Below are 21550 nucleotides of genomic sequence, written 5' to 3'. Positions count from 1 at the left end.
ATGAATGAGGAAACTGAACCAAAGTCATCCAGCTATTAAGTAACAGGAACTAAAGCCCAGTTATTTTTGTGCAACGTTCTTTTCTTATATTGCAACTACATAAGAACTGTTGTGTCTGACTCTTTGTGGGGCCCCATGGACTATAGCCCTCCAGACTCCTCTGTCCTTGGAATTTTCCAGGCAAGAATACTACAGCAGAGTCTCCACTTACCCCCTACCCACGATCCACCCCCCACCCCCTCGCGCGGACGGAGCCGAGGGGGCGGGGAGGGGAGGCTCCCTCCCTAGGAGCGTTTGTAGAGCTCGGAAGCAGCTCGCAGGGGTTTGACAGTCCACATGTTTAAGTCTAACAGAAGAAAACAAAAATCACTGGATATGAAGTTATGAGACAGACCCAAATCTACATCTACATCCTCAGGGCACCGCTTTCAGATAAAAACATAGACCTGAATGGCATCATCCAGTATCCAAGGAAACCATGCACTGGGGTGTATACTGAGCAGGATCAAGACAAGGGTGTTTTTCTTATGAGCCACTGATTTAGTCAATTATCAAAAATCATATTATAATAAATGCTATTCTAAGAATTTTGATTAACCTTTAAATAAATGTTGCTTTGAAAAAAAAAAGAATACTGCAGCAGGTTGTCGTATCCTTTTCCAGGGGATCTTCTCAACCCAGAGTGCCCCATTTATGTAAAAAGCTTGTGTAGAGGAGACTATAGTCTCAGTGATTTAGACCTGGATATTAGAGTGGCCAAGTAATAATTTCAATTGAGTAGTGATTTTGTTTATTGGGGTTTTTTTTTATTAGTTTTAAAATGTTCATTTTTTTTCTTACTGAAATATAGTGATTTACAATATTACGTAAGTTTCAGGGATACAACATAGTGATTCACAAGTTTTAAAGATTATACTCCATTTATAGTTATTATAAAATATTGGCTATATTCTCAGTGCTGCACAATCTATCTTTGTAACTTACTTATTTTATACCCAGTAGTTTGTACTTCTTAATTCCTAACCCCTATCAGGCTCCTCCTACCTTCCCTCTCCACACTGGTAACACTAGTTTGTTTTCTGTATCTGAGAGTTTGTTTGTTTCTTTCTTTCTTTTGAGAATCTGTTTCTTTTTTGTTATATTCACTACTGTGTTTTATATCTTAGATTTCATATATAAATGATAACATAGTATTGAGCAATGATTTTGAAGTTACCTTTATTTCAAATTCATTTTGTTTCCCCCAACAGCACAGTAGTGTTCTTTGCAAATAGCAGTAATTGATGTTTTTTGGCTAACTACACAAACGCAAGCTTACAAATATTGTGCAGAATGCCTGGCAAGCCAAGTAAGAAGAACAAGAACAAAAATATGAAAAATAGCTTGCTTAAGCACTTACTGCTCAAGTCTGGCAAGCTAATAAGTCTGTTACTGTTTCATGAATGCTGAAAAAAGATCCAAGATTCCTGGGTCAGAGACAAAGGAATTTTATTCATGACAGGAGCAACAACTTCAGCCCCTTTGTATTAATTCCTTTTGCCCCACCACGTGCCACGAGTCTGACATGAAGGCTCAGATGAATGCTGTGCACTTGGTGGACTTAAACTCCACAGCTGAGGAACACTGAGCTTGGGGAACCTACACCATTCTGTAGGGAGTAGTAAGCAAACGTATTCTTTATTCTGGAGGGAGAGCTAATTTTGTTCCTCACATCTGCTCACTGTGAACATAACCCTGAGAAATGAGCCTGGTAAAAACTGGTCAGGGCCTTGCGTTCTTGTCGTATGCAGGAAGGTGGATGTGAGTACGTGCGTGCTCAGTTGTGTCTGACTTATTGCAACCTTATGGACTGTAGCCTGCCAGGCTCCTCTGACCGTGGAAATTTTCAGGCAAGAATACTGGAACAGGTTGCCATTTCCTACTCCAGGGGATCTTCCCAACCCAGGGATCAAACCCACGTCTCTAGCAGGTTCTTTACTAATGTGCCACCTGCGACGCCCCAGGAAGGTGGGTAAAAAGCATAAAAAACCCATGAAGGACTGTCTCTCTCGACATTATTATGTGCCAAACACTAAGCACTCAGTGCTAAACACTTTATATCTATAATCTCATTTAGTCCTCACAACTCTTTAATGTCTTGTATTTCATAGATTAAGTAAACAGGCAGAGAGAGCTCACACAGCTAACAAGCTGTGAATCTAGGAAAAACAACAGGGATACATAGTTAGAATAAAAGTTAATTTACAGAGGTTTGATGACTTGTAAAAACAACAAGCAACCCCTCCAAATAATTTATGGACTATACAGGCACAGGCAGGGGGAAAGCAGTAGAATAGGGGATTCCCTGCTGACTCTGCTTTCACTGCTGAGGGTGCTGGTTCAGCCCCTGGTCAGGGAACTAAGATCCCACAAGCCAAGAGATGCAGCCAAAAAAACAACCGCAGTAGAATAACTAAGATATCTTATTAAAATGTCGGATGAGGACTCAGTTATCATATTATAACAAAATTAATGTGTCATATATTATAACCAAGCTAACAAAGAGGGATCTTGATTAGTTAGATAAATATGGAAATGAATAGAAGTTGGAATGAGAATCTTGCTCCAAAATAATAATGGCATTTAGATTGAACATGAATCATTTGGTTTGAACAGAGCACTGGATGGGAAGAAATTTATCCAACAAAGCAAGGCATCAGAGAAAGGAAACAAGGACTTCCACTAAAAGAGCTGGGCTCTGTTTTTTCTTCATTTGTGTATTTGTCAAAGATATACTGATTGTCTATCTGCTTTACACTCTGTAATAGTGGCTAGGGATCCAAACATGGTATCTACAAACTCCATGCAGGCGATATGACATGATCAAACCTACAAATGTGCACACTCCTTGATCTGTCAGTTCCGCTTGTAGGAGTTCACTCTACTGTCACACTTGCACATGTGTGAAATGACATTTTTGTGAAGTTAGTCATTGCCGTATTGTTTGTCTTCACAAAAGCTAGGAAATAATGTTCATTGGTTAAGATACAGCCACAGTGGAAAACTGAAAAACTGTAAGTAAAGAATAAGGAAGTTCTTTACTAAAGAGGAATGACCTCACGGACACTATACACAGTTAAATGAAAAGGTGCAGTCTGTAGAGTATGATACCACTTCTGCATAAAAGGGAACCATAGATATGTTTATGTCTCTAGCAGTATTCACAAGAAGGTCTTCCCAGGTTTCACAGTAGTAAAGAATCCGCCTGCTAATTCAGAAGACGCAGGAAACTCAGATTCAATCCCTGGATTGGGAATATCCCCTGGAGTAGGAAATGGCAAACCACTCCAGTATTCTTGCCTGGAAAATTCCATGGACAGAGGAGCCTGGCAGGCTACAGTCCATGAGGTCGCAAAGAGTCAGACACGACTGAGCCCATACGCAACACATTTACAAGAAACCAATAACATCGATTGCCTCTGGGAAGGGGGGCTGGACAACTGTGGGGAGCAGGGAGGACAGGAGTGGGAGACACTTCACTCTATGCCGTTTTGTAAGTTCTTTTAGATAGATGAATGTGTTGCCTGCTCACAAAATAAATACAGAAGATACTTAGAAGGATCAGATCAGAAGAAAAGGTGATCAGAGCATCAATATCGGAAAGTAAGACACCATTGCCATTCTCAAGAATCTAGCAAGAGAGACAGCAAAAGAAAAAGTGATTATAGTACAAGCCTTGGCACTCCGGAGCAATGAGAGCTGTGACGGAGGCTGCACCAGCTGCTAAGAGTGCCCGTTGGAGAGGGCTTCCGCATGGAACGGCTGACTGGTCAGAGATGAGTTAGCAAGGCAGGGAAGGGTAGTGGTGGAAGGACATTCTGCCAAGGCAGAGAGAATTTTTTTTCAGCTTTTTATTTTGTATGGTGTGTAACTGACTAATGATATTGTGGCAGTTTTAGGTGAACATCAAAGGGACTCAGCCATACATACACATGTATCCATTCTTCCCCAAACTTTCCTCCCACCCAGGCCACCACACAACACTGAGCAGAGTTCCATGTGCTGTATTGTCGGCCCTTGACAGCTATCCATTTTATATTTTATTTTATTTTTTATTATTATTTTTTCACTTCCAGAGGTGTAAGTCTGAAGTTTTATTGAGGACAAAGTTATGTTCCGTAGAAATGACAGCAGAATAAAAAAGGACAAGTGGCTCCTGGATTTAAGAGGTCATTGTTCCAGATTAGAGGGATTAAAAGTTGAAAGATGTCACCTGGAGTTAAAGTACATAGGAAAGATAACAGGCATTTTATAGCGGCAGAGCATTTAAACATTCCTGGCGATGGCACCCCACTCCAGTACTCTTGCCTAGAAAATCCCATGGACGGAGGAGCCTGGTAGGCTGCAGTCCACGGGGTCGCTAAGAGTCAGGCACGACTGAGCGACTTCACTTTCACTTTTCACTTTCATGCACTGGAGAAGGAAATGGCAACCCACTCCAGCGTTCTTACCTGGAGAATCCCAGGAACAGGGGAGCCTGGTGGGCTGCCATCTATGGGGTCACACAGAGTCGGACACGACTGAAGTGACTTAGCAGTTGCAAGCTGAAAAGAAAAGCTCAAGAATTGTAGTTTGTTACATTAGAGTGGTAAAAAGCCAAAAAGAGGTAGAGGCACCAAGTACAGTTCACCCCTTTTCCTCTGGTAAAAAACAAAAAGAATTTCCCAAAGGGCTAGGTTTTGAGTGTTTCAGCTAGACATCTCAGGATCACACAATTTTCAAATGCAACATCTGTCCTGGATATATCAAAAAACTGTCTTCTTTTATTCTGCCAGTGCGTAGATCAATGTGACGGTTCAGGTGTTCTCCAGAAGTTCACAGTTTCTTACCAGAGTCTCCTCTTTACCACTCTATGGTGTGGGCATCAACAGCTTTCCTCTTTCTAGGTAAGGAGTCCTTATATTCAGCACTGTGGACTTTAAACTTGGAAACTACCTTCATTTTATTTCACAAACTAGCTATTTATCACATCTAATCTGGGACATGCAATTGAAACTGACGTAGCCTCCCTACCCTCAGTCACCTGGTGGACCAAAGATCCTGCCCAACTTACTGAGAAGCAATAAACTGCATGTGGCAAACAGCTACCACTCAGAAGTGGAAATCACTGCTAAACTTTAGATTATAGCTGCTGCTAAGTCACTTCAGTCGTATCCGACTCTGTGTGACTCCATAGACGGCAGCCCACCAGGCTCCTCCGTCCCTAGGATTCTCCAGGCAAGAACACTGGAGTGGGTTGCCATTTCCTTCTCCAATGCATGAAAGTGAAAAGTGAAAGTGAAGTCGCTCAGTCGTGTCCGACTCTTCGAGACCCCCATGGACGGCAGCCCACCAGGCTCCTCTGTCCTTGGGATTTTCCAGGCAAGAGTACTGGAGTGGGGTGCCATCGCCTTCTCCGTAGATTATAGCTAATTTTGCTCAAATGCATAGTGAGAGATGATTCAGGCAACACAGCAGATACCATTATCTACACATGCATTTCCCATCTTTCAGACAAAAGTTGGAATACCTCTAAAAATCACTGAATAAAAATTTCCTGTTAAGTATATAGTGTTATTTATTTTGAAGCATTACTTTTTTATAGCAATACTTACGAACGGACTTGACCCTTAAATCCTTACTCCAGTGAAAATAAATCTCCTTGTTGACATCTCTCTTATTCTTTTTCCAGCATACAATGCCTTCCTAAACAAGATACAGACAGTTTTGGTTGTTTACGTACCAACTCTAGGTACACAGTCAGGTAAAGAATCATCATCTGTATCTTGAAAAGTTCAGGTATCACCCTCGTTCACCTCTATTCATCCTTCTGTTTCCTTTCCTCCTTTGCTTCTAGGTTCTTACACATCCACACGTTCTCCACCTCCGTTCATGAGTCCACAACTCCCACCAGCTCAGAATCAGCTGCAACACTGGCTGTGGAGTATAAGACACTAACCTCTGCTTGGACAAGTCTTTAACTATAGGGGACTGGAGATTCCTAGCCCCAGATCAGGCGCCTAGCAGCACTCATACACCTCCAAACAAGGCTTCTGAGAACTGTAGATAAAGTATCCTAAGCTGTTCTATATTAAAGTGGTGTGTTGGATTGCGTTTTAAGTATCAACTCTCAGTTCTTAATTCTAAGAAAACATAAAAGTGAAAGGAAATGCCCCATTTACATACTATTCCAGTTTTTAATCAAGCTCTGCAGATTTACTCCATGAACCTAGGGATAGCAATGTCCCAAATGGACTTTTTAAGTACTTGGCCCCTTGCTTGCCCCAGACTCTAGAGTGACTCTAGAGTCCACACTACTGGTTGCCCCTGAATAGCTTCCTAGCAGTAAAATAAGACAATAGACAGGATGTATCCAAAAGGTGTTTATTGGGATGGTTTCCCATTCATCCTGATAGAAGGTACTTTTAGTGCTGCTTCCGTCTGAAGGAGCAGCCTTCTGTAAGCCTTGCTCTTCCTCCTTCAGGCTGGCAGAGGACAGTAGAGCAGCCAACACAAAAAACTACTACTGTTTGTGCATGGCTAAAGACAGTGGTGATTTTATAGCATCCAAGACATTTTACATCCATGAAATAGGAACTGGGGCTCTGCACCAGGCACTTCTTGTGTTTCTTCTCCTCTTCTGGAGAGGGATAAAGAAGACTCTTTGCGAGAGGCATGTTCTCACGAGGTTGTCACTGCCGGAAAGTTATCCATTTTAAATGTGGCAGGACACACAGAGATTTGTAAGAACATGGAGCAGTGTGAGAACTGCAAGCTAGAGCAGAGGTGACAGGGAGGAAGCAGGCACAGAGGAGACAGGGGAAGTGGGCAAGAGTCAGATCCGGGAGGGTTTCAGATACTGAAGAGGGTGCCCAGGAGTTTGCATGTCATTCCAAATTACTTGGAGGCCTCTGAATGTTTTTGAGCAGAGCAGCAGTATCATCAGATCTGTGCTTCAGAAGGTTTATTCTGTGTAGTGTGGAGATAGAATGAGATAGATCAGTTAAGAAGCGACTGCAGTGATTCAGGTGAGAATTGATGAGACTCAAGCTAGGGCAGTGGTGATGGAGGGGAGAAAAGCTAAAGAAAAAGGACTTGGTGATCATTTGGCTCTCAGGTGGGTGGGGGAGGAAAGAATGATGACTTACCAGTGGAATTCTTTAAGAGCAGATATGAAACGGAAGAGGAAAAAGTTTGGGCGGAAAGATAATGAATTCAGTTTGGGGTATGTTGGATTTGAGTGACCTGTAGGAGACCCAAGAAGAATTGATCAGTTACTGGTTGGATGCATGAGTCTGGCATTGGGGGAAAGGGTCTGGGCTGGAGCATAGATTTGGGAGCCATCTGTCTGGGGTGGGGCTCCTGAGAGTCCCAAGGCAGAGGGGTAGTGAGTGAGAGAAGGACCAAGGTCAGAGCCCAGAGAATGCTCTCCCTCGTCAAATTTAGGAGACTTTAAGAGGAAGGAGATCGGGGGAAAGACTGAGAAAAAGGAGTCAGAGAGTTGGGGGACCCAGAGAGAGCAGGGACTCGAAAGTTGATGAAGCTACCTTTGGAAATAGGACACTTCGCAGAGCACCTAGCCAAGCGCGTGGTTAGTCCTCACAATAACCAGGTAAATAAAAGCGTTTTTGAGAAACTAAACTTGGATAACCAGCAGACCCCAATCACACTGCTAGCTAATAGCACAACTGAATCTGCTCTCCATTATCCAGCTTCCTTTTTGGTGTTTTTTTTTTTTTTTAAAGTTCTTCCTATCCTTTATGATGTACAAAGTCAGCAGGTTTCCGTTAGCTTTTGTGTACTGTGAGGAGAACCCCACCTCCACACCATCACTCATATAGTTCTTTGGTCCTTGACGGCCTGCCTCTTCTCTTCCCCTCTTTGCTGGTCTAACTTCTACTCATCCTTCAAACTGTAGCCTAAGTCCCTCCCCGAAACCTCCCCCGAGGATTCCAGTTTACTTTGATCCCTCTCTCTTTTTTAAATTCCTGCAGCAAATACACCTTTCTGTGACCCCATCACCCCCTCAGTGAGTCACATGCTTGTGTAATTCCCTTGCCTTGAGTGTGGGCGGGACCTGTAACTGGCTTCTAGGCAGTGGAACATGGTGAAGATAATGGCGTGTCACTCCCAAGGCTACAGACACGTTATATAACACTCCTTTCTTGCTGACTGGCGTGAGAGTCCCTTGCTGGCCCTGAAGAAGGACTCTGCCATGTTGTGAACGGCTTGTGGAGAAGGCTCGTGGGAGGAACTGCAGGAGCCTCTAGGAGCTGAGAGTTGCCCCCTGTGGACAGCAAGAAAATAGGACCCTCAGTCCTATATCTGCAAGAAATTGTTACAACCACCTCATGAGCTTGGAGGAGGATCCTGGCTTCCACTCGGGAACATAACCCCTCCAATGCCTTGTTGCAGGCTTGTGAGACCCTAAAGAGAACTGAGCTAAACTGAACCCAGAATCCTGGATCACAAAACTTGTGAGATTATGTGTGTGGTCTTAAACTGCTGGATTTGTGGTAACCTGTTCCATGATGATAGGTAATAAATGTTGCATCTATGGTCAGTTTAGATTGTAACAATGTATTACCTAGTTTAGCTTTACCTTTCCAATATGAACATAAGCTTCTTAAAAATTAGGAACTTGTCCCAGGTGACTTGTCACGCCCTCAGAGTGTATCATAGCGAGAGGCACTAGGGAAGAAGTTCAACAGGGTGGATAGCGTGTTAGTTAAGGGAAGGACTATAAAGTGGCTAATAATATCTGCTGCCTAGCGACATGGTGGGAGCAAATGGGAATATGTGGGAAACACCTAACATAATACTTAGCACAGGCTATTATTAAGAATGCTAATAAGTACCACATCTAGGCCCGTTTCCTCATCTTGCTCATAAAGAGCTAGCTGCCTCCACTATCACCCTTTGAAAAAGGAAATAGACCCAGAAAGGTAACAATGACTGTCAAAAGTCACTCAGTAAATCAGTGGCTAGCACCCAATCCTAAGTAGAAAAATGACATGATTTGAATGAGGAGATAAGGCATGCCATATCCCATGAAGTCATTGATTGAAGAAAACAGAAAGAGGACCCCTTTTTTAGGCCTCTGCCCTAATTCTGACTCTTCTTTCTTTTTCACTATCTTTCTGTACTTTTTTTCTGTGAAGACCATGTGAAAAAACACCTTTTTTTTAACTCAGTAACTGATTTGCAAGAACGGATAATTCCGAGACTGGACGCTTCCCAAGCTACCTTGGTAAAGAATCCGCCTGCAATACGGGAGACCTGGGTTCGATCCCTGGGTTGGGAAGATCGCCTGGAGGAGGGCATAGCAACCCGCTCCATATTCTTGCCTCTAGAATCCCCAGGGACAGAGGAGCCTGGTGGGCTACAGCCCATGGGGTAGCAGAGTCAGACAGGACTAAGCGACTGAGCACAGCACAGAGGCTCCCCAGGTGGCCCGAGTGGTAAAGAACCCGCCTGCCAATGCAGGAGACAGAAGAGACCCAGGTTCAGTCCCTGGCTCAGGAAGATCACCTGGAGAAGGAAACGGCAACCCACTCCAGTATTCTTGCCTGGAAACCCCACGGACAGAGGAGCCTGGTGGGCTACAGTCCATAGGGTTGCAAAAGAGTCTGACACAACTGAAGTGACTTAGCACAGAGGGTTTATGGGGGCTTCCCAGGTGGCGCTAGTGGTAAAGAATAAGATCCCCTGCAGTAGGAAATCCAGTATTCTTGCCTGGAAAATTCCATGGGCAGAGGAGACTGGTGGGTTACAGTCCATAGGGTCTCAAGAGTCAGACGCTTCTGAGCAACTGAGCACAGAGCGTTTATGAGTCAAGATTCCTTTAGTTGCAAAGGAAAGAAACTCATTTCAAACTAGCTTAAGCAAAAAAGAGAATTTGTTGGTTCACATAGCTAAGAAAGACACTGAGTGTTTCTGTTAAATGTAGCTATGTCACAAACCATCCCAAAGTTTAGTGATATGGCACCATCATTTTATTATTCTATGGACTGTATGGGTCAGGAATTCAGATAGGATACATAGAGGTGACTTGTCCCTGCCCCTCGATGCCTGGAACCTCAGTTGGGAAGACTGAGGCTCAAGGTGACTCAATGCCTGTGTTCATCTGGATATGTCTCATTTCTGGTTGAGGCTGTCTGTCTGCTGGGACCTCATCTAGGGCTGTTGGCATGACCCCTATGGGCTCTTCATGTAGCTCCTGGCGTCTTCAAGCACGGTACCTGGGTTCCAAAGTCAGAAGTCCCCAGAAAATAAAGCAATAGTGTATGGCATTTTTATGATTCACTGTCAGAAGTCACATAGCACCACTTCCACCATACATTTTCAGATCAAGTGGTCACAAAGGTCTGTCCAGGTGCAAAAGGCAGGGATACAGACACCACCACTCCACAGAAGGAGTGTCAGTGTTGCACTGTAATTAGAGTACGTGGGATGGGATAGATCCTGGTGGCCATTTCTAAAGAAAATGATCTGCCACTCTGGGGTAGTTCACAGATTTAAAGCAAATGCTATAGGAGCCTGGGCCTTAAGGTCTGACACAGAGAACTCGAGGTCGCTTCCCTCTTTTTCTTCTGCCTTTTGTTTCTGCTCAATTCTGTTTCTTTATCTATTAGCAAAAAAAAAAAAAAAAAACCGACCTTGTTTTTCTCAGCATCTGTATATCATTTTCTAGGGAAGGACTCTGGCCATTCCTTGAGTCATGTGCCTACCACTTGGACTGATTGAAGTTGCCTGGAGAATGAAGAACTATGATTATCCAAACTTAGATCACATGCCCAGCTCACATGCCTAAGAGAAAGTTTGCTGGGTAGACTCTAAAGAATCCAATCGGCCACAAGTTCACTGTAAGTGAGCACTGATGTCAGCTCAGTGTGTAATTCTGTTAGGACCCTGTCAGCTTTCTGTAGTTGCAGTACTTCAAAGCCCTTTACCTAGTCATCTTCATATCACGCCCTTGTCTTCCACTTTGTCATACACCATCTCTCTGAGATTTCCTGGGTTTCTCATTGGAGAGAAAAGCTCCCTGGCTCTTACAGCTATACTGACTGACTTTTTTTCTTTATCCCTCTCACCACACCTGACCATCGTATTTCAAAGGACCATTCTCAGATAAAAATTTTCTCCATCCTTCCAGTTGCAACTTCCTACACAAATTTCACTCTATTATTTGTGTCTCTCTCCATTTTCTCCCATATCTCCCCACATCTTTCTTTTTTCAAAATCAAACTCAATTTTTCAGGAGTACTTTTTCCTAGAAATCTTTTCCCAGAGCCAACAGTTCAGAAATAATACAGTAGGATGGGCTCTCTCATAATAAAAAGACCAATGCTGCCTCAATAGCATCATCCAGTGGAAAAGCTTGTGAAACTTGGGTCATCTGCACTGGTTCTTATTTACCTTTAATCCTTAACAAGTTACTCAGTATGCTTTTGGCTGCAAGTACAGAAAATGCAAAAGTGGTTTAAATAAAAAGGAAATGTATGATCTCACATAAACAGCAAGACTAAAGGTGGGGCGTTCCAGAGTTGGTTAATTCAGAAGCTCATTCACATCATAAAGGATCCGGATTCCTTCCATCTTCCCCTCTGCCATCTTCAGTGTATTATCTGGGTGATGTGGCTAACTCTCCTCATGGAGGCAAGATGGCTGCTAAACTCCAGGCACCACTTCACACATGGCCACCAAACTGAGAAGCAGAAAATAGGAACAGTGTATTTGTCCAAGCAAAGAAATCCTTTTTAGAATCCTTACATCAGCGTTCTCTCATGTCTCATAGGCTCGAAGTGTATCACTTGCTAATCCCCTATATCAATCTTTGGCAAAGGGACTGAAATTACTGTGAATGACTCAAATGTATCCAGACTTATTCCTAGGGCTAAAAGTACCCTCTTCCCTGTGTACATACCTTGCTTGTGAATAGCAGGACAAAATTTGGGACTTGCCAAAATAAAGAAGGGGGAAAGGGAAGGGCAGAATAGATCTGGATCAGTAGCCACGTGTTTCTTATGCACTGAACTTCTCTTAACTTAGTTTGTCCAACTATAAACTAGACATGATAGTATCTACTTCATCTATATGTAGAGATACTTTTGGAAATAAGATTTTTCACAAGAACGCTTTTATGAAAAGAGTTTAATTAAAAAACAGGTTCTAGGATTATTGAATTCATGCAGACAAAAAGAAAGGTAGTTTCCTGGGGCTTAAAAGATCTTCATGACCCAGATAATCATGATGGTGTAATCACTTACCTAAAGCCAGACATCCTGGAATGTGAAGTCAAGTGGGCCTTAGGAAGCATCACTACAAACAAAGCTAGTGGAAGTGATGGAATTCCAGTTGAGCTATTTCAAATCCTGAAAGATGATGCTGTGAAAGTGCTGCACTCAATATACCAGCACATTTGGAAAACTCAGCAGTGGCCACAGGCCTGGAAAAGGTCAACTTTCATTCCAGTCCCAAAGAAAGGCAATGCCAAAGAATGCTCAAACTACCACACAGTTGCACTCATCTCACATGCTAGTAAAGTCATGTTCAAAATTCTCCAAGCCAGGCTTCAGCAATACATGAACCGTGAACTTCCTGATGTTCAAGCTGGTTTTAGAAACAGCAGAGGAACCAGAGATCAAATTGCCAACATCCACTGGATCATGGAAAAAGCAAGAGAGTTCCAGAAAAACATCTATTTCTGCTTTATTGACTATATCAAAGCCTTTGACTGTGTGGATCACTATAAACTGTGGAAAATTCTGAAAGAGATGGGAATACCAGACCATCTGACCTGCCTCTTGAGAAACCTATATGCAGGTCAGGAAGCGACAGTTAGAACTGGACATGGAACAACAGACTGGTTTCAAATAGGAAAAGGAGTACGTCAAGGCTGTATATTATCACCCTGCTTATTTAACTTCTATGCAGAGTACATCATGAGAAATGCTGGGCTGGATGAAGCACAAACTGGAATCAAGATTGCTGGGAGAAATATCAATAACCTCAGATATGCAGATGACACCACCCTTATGGCAGAAAGTGAAGAGGAACTAAAAAGCCTCTTGATGAAAGTGAAAGAGCAGAGTGAAAAAGTTGGCTTAAAACCCAACATTCAGAAAACGAAGATCATGGCATCTGGTCCCATCACTTCATGGGAAATAGATGGGGAAACATTGTCAGACTTTATATTTTTGGGCTCCAAAATCACTGCAGATGGTGACTGTAGCCATGAAATTAAAAGATGCTTACTCCTTGGAAGGAAAGTTATGACCAACCTAGACAGCATATTCAAAAGCAGAGACATTACTTTGTCAACAAAGGTCCGTCTAGTCAAGGCTATGTTTTTTCCAGTAGTCACGTATGGATACGAGAGTTGGACTGTGAAGAAGGCTGAGCGCCGAAGAATTGATGCTTTTGAACTGTGGTGTTGGAGAAGATCTTGAGAGTCCCTTGGACTGCAAGGAGATCCAACCAGTCCATTCTCAAGGAGATCAGTCCTGGGTGTTCTTTGGAAGGACTGATGCTAAAGCTGAAACTCCAGTACTTTGGCCACCTCAGGCAAAGAGTTGACTCATTGGCAAAGACTCTGATGCTGGGAGGGATTGAGGGCAGGAGGAGAAGGGGACGACAGAAGATGAGATGGCTGGATGGCATCACGGACTTGATGGACGTGAGTCTGAGTGAACTCCGGGAGCTGGTGATGGACAGGGAGGCCTGGCGTGCTGCGGTTCATGGGATCGCAAAGAGTAGGACACTACTGAGCTGAACTGAACTGAATGGGGGTGGAAATGCGGAGTTAGTGTTTAATGGATACAGAGTTTCAGTAAGGGAGGTTGAAAAAATTCTGGAGGCAGCATAACAACATGAAAATACTTAATGCCATGGAAAGGTGTACTTAACAAGGGTTAAAATGGTAAGTTCAATGTTGTGTATATTCTATCACCAAAAAATGTTATAAAACAGTGAGTCTATTTAAGATATGTTGTTGTTCAGTTGCTAAGTTGTATCCGACTCTTTGCAACCCCATGGACTGCAGCACTGCAGGCTCCTCAGTCCTCCACTATCTCCCAGAGTTTGCTCAAATTCATGTCTACTGAGTCAGTGATACTATCTAACCGTCTCACTCTCTGCTGCCTCCTTCTCCTTTTGCCTTCAATCTTTCCCAGCATCAGCGGTTTTTCCAGTGAGTTGGCTTTTCGCATCAAGTGGCCAAAGTATTGGAGCTTTAGCATCAGTCCATCCAGTGAAAATTCAGGGTTGATTTCCTTTAAACTTGACTGGTTTGATCTCCTTGCCGTTCAGTTACTCTCAAGAGTGTTCAGCACCACAATTCGAAAGCATCGATAGAGCAAAGATAGTGCGCTAAGCTTGAAAATGTACAATATAAATTCTTGGTACCTTAATGTTGAACTTTTGCTTAGTTTGAATTCTGGGTGGGAACCATTTCCCAGCCTCAGCTATCACTTCTGTCCAAATCGTGTGCCATTCTCTCCTCTCACCTCACATTAGCAGTTATTGTGACCAAGGCACAGATCAAGAAATTCCGTCTCCAAAACATGCCCAGAATGCAATCAGCCACGATGCCCACTTACTTGCCCTTTGAAGGTTACTTTCCCCTTCCTTCCTTTGTCTTCTAGTCCTCTTCCATATAACTGGCTCTCCCCACATCCTTGCCAAGAGGCTTTGGGACAAGGAGGCAGAGAGGAAGACTTGGAGCCAGAGAGAAGCACAAGCAGAGAGCACCAGCGGGTGTTGGCAGCTCTCGCAAAATCTATTTACTGACAGCAAATATGTACCAATATTTACTGATCCCTCAGATGTTTGCAAATGAGCCAGAGCTGTGAGGAGCTGTGTAGAGAAGTGGTAGCTATGTTTCCAACCCCAACACCCATTTATGGAGGACCAGGTAATTCCACGTGCAGCTACTAAAGCTTCCGTCCTGTGTCCAATGCCCAGAGCTGGGCAGTTCTATTACATAAACTTGAAAACAGAGATCATCTATTCGTATTTGTTTGTTTTGTTACTTTGTTGGCCAGGGCATGCAGGATCTTATCACCAGGGACTGAGCCTCTGCTACCTGCAATGGAAGTGCGGAGTCCTAACCACTGCACTGCCAGGGAAGTCCCACCATTTATTCATATTTATCTTACTCACTCTGGATGGTCTTTTCCAAAACGTTTAGATTATAAAGACCTTCAACACGGAGCACTGACCACTCCATTAAATTCATGTCTCAGAGCTTAATCACACTATCAGAAGGTGTCTCCTTCCATATAACTTTCTACTGTAATTAAAATGGATTCTGGGCAAATGGCCTCCATCAAATTTTGAGTGATGTGTGCCTTCCAATGCAATTGAATGTTAGCAATCAGTTATATGCGTTTAGCTCCTGGTACTAGGCAATCGCCCCAGGGCTCCCTCCAGGAATGATTTTCTTTTGTTCAGTGATCCTGGTTGGTCACCTTGCAAAACACCCTGCTGGTTACAGGAAAGAGAATCCGTTTCTGTTCCGCCAGCCTTGACTGAGGTTGCACAGTAAGCAATGGGCCAGGACTGAAGACACAGAGAGAATTTCTCAGCCCCTGCCCTTTAGGAATTCTCAAGTCTGCGGGGGAAAAGCAGACGTGAAAACAAGCAATGACTGCACAGGGTGATAAGCTTTGAACCAGCTGCTCTGGGAGCACTGATAAAGGATGATTAACTGTCTGGGGATTCTCTGGGGAGTTAGGGAAGTTTTCACCAAACAGTGTCATTGAATGGGGTTTTGAAGGATGGGTAAAAGTTTGCTGAGCTTCCCTGATAGCTCAGTTGGTAAAGAATCCACCTGCAATGCAGGAGACCCCGGGTAGACTCCTGGGTCAGGAAGATCCGCTGGAGAAGGGATAGGCTACCCACTCCAGTATTCTTGGGCTTCCCTTGTGGCTCAGCTGGTAACGAATCCAGCTGCAATGCAGGAGACCTGGATTCGATCCCTGGGTTGGGAAGATTCCCTAGAGAAGGGAAAGGCTACCCACTCCAGTATTCTGGCCTGGAGAATTCTACGGACTGTATGCTGCTGCTGCTGCTGCTAAGTCGCTTCAGTCGTGTCCGACTCTGTGAGACCCCATAGACAGCAGCCCACCAGGCTCCCCCGTCCCTGGGATTCTCCAGGCAAGAACACTGGAGTGGGTTGTCATTTCCTTCTCCAATGCATGAAAGTGAAAAGTGAAAGTGAAGTCACTCAGTTGTGTCCACCTCTTAGTGACCCCATGGAATGTAGCCCAGCAGGCTCCTCCATCCATGGGATTTTCCAGGCAAGAGTACTGGAGTGGGGTGCCATAGTTAGTCCATGGCAAGGAGTCAGACCCCACTGAGCGACTTTCACTTTCCCTTTCACAAGTTTGCTGGAAAGCTAAAGCAGGGAAAGGATTTCCAGGCAGAGGCATATGCAAAGGCAGAGAGATGAGGAAGGACGTGGTGTGTTTCGGAAACAACTGGCAAGGTGGCAGACGCTCAGAAATGAGGCGAGTAAGCTAGTGGGCAGTTTAATCCCAACCATGACCCCTCCTTGACCCTGGGGGAGGGAGGCAAGAGACAAAGCTCTAGTTCTATTGCTGGTGAATAAGCAGTGTTATCTTTCTATAGAAACCTCATATCCTTATATATCCTTTTCTGTGGGTGTTCTAGGTATTTTGCAAGGTTATATTCTACTAGAAACTGTCTTCTCAAGGAATCAAATTCTTTTATATATTTTAAAAGACTCCTGAGCAGGCCATGTGGAATTTTTGGCTGCTGAGTTGATCTGAAATGTGATTATTCCTGGATGGAACCCTGAAGAGAACAAGACGGGCCAGTGCCCCACAGTCCTTACCACCCTCACTGAACTCCCTCCCTCTCCATCCTTTCAGACCCCTCACGTGCCCAGGCTGGTGCTCTTCATTCAATACACACATGATAATTTTTGGTTATTTTCATCCTTTCCAGAAAAATTGATAAAAAAAAAGTGTTGGTTTAGCTGAGCTTTCTGGAAACTTCCAGAGCCAATTCTTTCTTGAGTAAGAGCTTATTAAACATGAGCAGAATGAACAGAGACTTCTCAAGGAACTCTAAGAAATGATGGTCTAACACACAAGCCTTACAGATGAGTTTTAACAATCATCTTTCTGCCTGCTACAAATTTTGTTCAGTCCCTTAGTCGTGTCTGATTCTTTTGCGACCCCATGGACTGCAGCATGCCAGGCTGCCCTATCCTTCACTATCTCCCAGAGTTTTGCTCAGATTCATCTCCATTGACTCGGTGATGCTATCTAACCATCTAACCATCTCATCCTCTGCCGCCCTCTTCTCCTGCCCTCAATCTTTCCTAGCATCAGGGTTTTTTCCAATGAATCACATCAGGTGACAACATATCGGAGCTTCAGCTTCAGCATCAGTCCTTCCAATGAATATTCAGGGTTGATTTCCTTTAGGATTGCTGGTTTGATCTCCTTGCAGTCCAAGGGACTCTCAAGAGTCTTCTCCAGCACCACAGTTGAAAAGCACCAATTCTTTTCTCCCAGCTCCCAGCTCTTTTCCAAGCACTGCCTCTGATGATGTGAGCTGTAGGCAACTTAAGCAAGGACAGAGATACGTTTTCAATTTTTCATAAAATATTTACTTTCCTAGAATCCCAATTCTTTTTAGGCCCAGTCTTTCATCTTTCATCTTTCTGGTGCTAGACTTAATTTGAAAAACTGCTCCCATATCTCACCACAACCTGGCTGGCTGCCCTTCACTAAATAAGTGAGTTTGGGATTTACAACAGGAAAGCTCCAGGGACCAGGCAAGGTCTGTGGAGAGTGGATGCTTTTCTTCCTGTGAGGCCCACGGTAGGCGGTGCTCAAGGACCTGCTGCCCTCTTGTGGTTGCAGCCTGGGGTGTAGTAGCACCTCCTCTTGGCAAACAAAAAAACCTCCTCTAGTTTTCAAGTTCACTGGCTGAACATTGTAGGGCCCTTTCCACCCTCACCCCAACAAAGATTCATGTAATTTTAGAACTGGAAGAGGCCTGGGGCCAGCCCTATTTTTTGATGGTGGAGGTTGTTTTTTCTTAAGAGGAGGAGCCCAAGGATAAGAGAGATTTGGTCATTTAGTTAAGGACACACCCTAGTTAGAGAAGTCATCTGGAATGGAACACTCACCCTCATTAGAAGACAAGAAAGCTAAAAGAAGTTGCCAGGTGAAATTTAGAAAGACAGCGGCTGCTAAAGAGTGGCAGATGCAGTGAGTCAGCTGAGTCTGGAGGATCTGGTGGGCTTCTCTCCATCCGTCAGTGACCACTCCTCCCATTTTCTACTTGCCAAGGAAAGCTGCTTTGTCATTTCACACAGGTCTTTTTTGAACACTGCCTTATGCCAAGGACGCAGCACTCCAGTGCACGAGATCAGGACTTTCGTCCAAGCTTCACTTTTTAATTACTCATACCTCACTCCCACTTTGGGGCCTCAGTTTTCTCCTCTGAAAAATGAGGGAGTTGGATTGGATGTTTTCTCTTTTTAAAATTTATTATTTATTTTCATTGGAGGATACTTACACTATTGTGATGCTTTTTGCCGTACATCAGTATGAATACATGGGTCCCCTCCATCCTGAAGCCTCCTCCCACCTCCCTCCCCACCCCATCCCTCCAGGTTATCACAGAGCACCAGCTTTGGGTACACTGCTTCATACATCAAACTCGCACTGGTTATGTATTTTACATATGGTAATGTAGGATTGCTGGTTCATACGGTAGTTTTATTCCTAGTGTTTTAAGGAATCTCCATACTGTTCTCCATAGTGGCTGCACCAGTCTGCATTCCCACCAACAGTACAAGAGGGTTCCCTTTTCTACATACCCTCTCCAGCATTTATTGTTTGTAGACCTTTTGATGATGGCCATTCTGACTGGTGTAAGATACCTCCTTGTCGTTTTTTTTTTTTTCTCCTTGTCATTTTGATTTGCATTTCTCTAATAATGAGTGATGTTGAGCATCTTTTCATGTGTTTATTAGCCATCTGTATGTCTTTGGAGAAATGTCTCTTCAGGTCTTCTACCCACTTTTTGATTGGGTTGTTCATTTTTCTGGTATTGAGCAGCATGAGCTGCTTGTATATTTTGGAGATTAATTCTTTGTCAGCTGTTTTGTTTGCTATTATTTTCTCCCATTCTGAGGGCTGTCTTTTCACCTTGCGTATAGTTTCTTTCATTGCTTTTAAGTTTAATTAGGTCCCATTTGTTTATTCTTGGATTGGATGTTTTCTAAAGTTTCCTTTAGTATTGACAGTTTATGATTGTCTGTTTGCCTCTTGGCATAGGAATATCTGGTGGCATTGTTAAACTTGGGAGAAACTTGAGGGCTGAGTCTGTATCTTTTCCTCTTCACATCCCCAGAGCCTAACCCAAACCACAGACATATTACATGCTCGAAAATATTTGTTAACAATAATTAGCATATTCTGGGACATCCTTGGTTGTCCAGTGGCTAAGACTCTGTGTCAAATGCAGAGGGCCCAGATTTGATCCCTGGTCAGGAAACTAGATCCCACATGACACTAGGAAGACCACCCCCATCCCACAGCTAAGACCCGGAACAACCAAATAAATAAATAGATATTTAGAATAGCAATAATAATAATAAGCATATTCAGTATATACTGACACTGCCAGAAACATTACATAGGATATTTAGATATGGTTTTGTATTGACAGTCACCACACCTGGGAGGTTATAAAGCGCAGCATTAAAAAATAATAATAATAATAATAAAGCACAGCATTAAGCATAGGGACTCTGGGACCAGATTGTCGATGACAGACTTCTGGTTCCATACTTCCTACGTGTGCATCCTTTCTCTGTGTCTCAGTTTCCTCGTTTGTAAAATGAGAATTAAACAGCAGTGCCTAGCACATAAGTTTTCAGTAAATGTTCTCACTAGGTAGACATGGTTGTCTTGATTTTATGGATGAGGAAATTAAAACTGGTGGGGTGAGCTCAGTCATGTCTGACTCTTTGTGACCCCATGGACTATAGCCTGCCAGGCTCTTCTGTCCATGGGATTTTCCAGGCAAGAATACTGGAGTGGGTTGTCATGCCTTCCTCCAGGGGATCTTCCCAACTCAGAGATCAAACCCATGTCTCTTATGTCTCCTGCTTGGCTGGCAGGTTCTTTACCACAAGTGCCACCTGGGAAGCCCCATTTACCACACTACCTGGGACCAATTAAGAGAGAAGATGAAAACAATTCAAAACAAAAAACAGAGGTAAGTGCCCTCTTCAGTACAGAAGAGAATACAGATTTCTTCTAATCAGTGAGGATTTACAGAGCATATACTTTGTGGCAGTACCAGGGCCAGGCACTGTGGGGATTAAATATTTCCTTGACCTTTCAAAGCTTGCAATCTAGTTGGTGAAACAAACATATGCAAAATCTGGATTATAATATTATAATTATTACATCCTAATAGAAGATGATATAGGTTATTTGTGTTAATTGATTGCAGAAACAGAACACACAGCACAGGCTTGAGAATTCTGGGAAGGCTTCCTAGACGAGGAATTCAGGCTAAGTCTTGAACCATGCTTAAGGTTTCCTGATATTGTCTTTGATTCTTTTCTCTCCATCTCTGTAGATCTGGTTGGTCAGTCACCAAGGCCTATCGGTTCTTTCCAAATGATTCTCACACCAGTCCTTTACTTTCAAGTCCAGTGGCCATAATTCTAGTTCAGCCCCTCATTATTTCATGCCTGGAAGTACCCTAATGATCTATTAACTTCTCTCTTTGCTGCCAGCCTCTACCTTTTCAGTCTGTGCCATCTACCTTTTTTTGATTAACCTTTGTATTTTATGATGTCACTCCTATGATGCATTCATCCCAACTTCCATTCAACTAATATTTATTATTGAGCATCTGCTGGGTTCTAGGCATCACTCTTTATGTACTAAGGTACTCAGTATTGAACAAGATAGGCAAGGAAGAACCCTGCCCACCCCGGGACGTGCATATTAGTGTTTTAAAACTCCAAAGGACCCGGCTTCCCTGATGGTCCAGTGGTTAAGACTCCACACTCCCAAAGCAAGGGGCATGAGTCCTCTCCCAGGTAGAGGAACTAACTTTCTGCATGCCACAGAGTGCAACCAAAATAAGTAAATTAATTAAATAAAATAAAAATTCCAGCGATGTGGCTTACCTCCCCCTAACCTCCTACTACTTTCCAGCGGGATCTTCAGCCAGGCTCACCGCCCTCCCACATGCCTCATTTATTTCCAACTCAAGCTTTCTTTGTGTCCTTTCTCTTTGAACCCTCCTGTGCCCAACCCCCCAGGGTCTAGTTCTAGCTCTCCCTCCTCCAACCCTTCTTCTCTGCTTTTCTCTTATAGCACAGACTGCCTCTCTCATAGCTGCACCTCACATGTTCCATTATCTATTTCTATTCATTTCATTTCTATCCATTTCTGTTCCACAACATGGTATTTTTTTCCCCTCTTCCCATCTGATAAGATCCTAAGCTTCTGGAGGACTACAG

General features: G+C 43.5%; 1 protein-coding gene across 1 annotated transcript; it reads right to left on the bottom strand.

Annotated features, from left to right (window-relative positions):
* On the bottom strand, window positions 6293-7684 carry LOC102168504 (40S ribosomal protein S27-like). The gene has a single exon (XM_005677591.2). It carries the CDS (start codon window positions 6693-6695, stop codon window positions 6444-6446), a length of 252 nt encoding a protein of 83 aa, XP_005677648.2. The 5' UTR covers window positions 6696-7684; the 3' UTR covers window positions 6293-6443.

The sequence above is a fragment of the Capra hircus genome, chromosome 3 (assembly GCF_001704415.2).
Source record: "Capra hircus breed San Clemente chromosome 3, ASM170441v1, whole genome shotgun sequence".
Lineage (NCBI taxonomy): Eukaryota > Metazoa > Chordata > Mammalia > Artiodactyla > Bovidae > Capra > Capra hircus.
The sequence above is the reverse complement of the archived record's forward strand: the minus strand, read 5'-3'. Positions and strand labels throughout refer to the sequence as shown.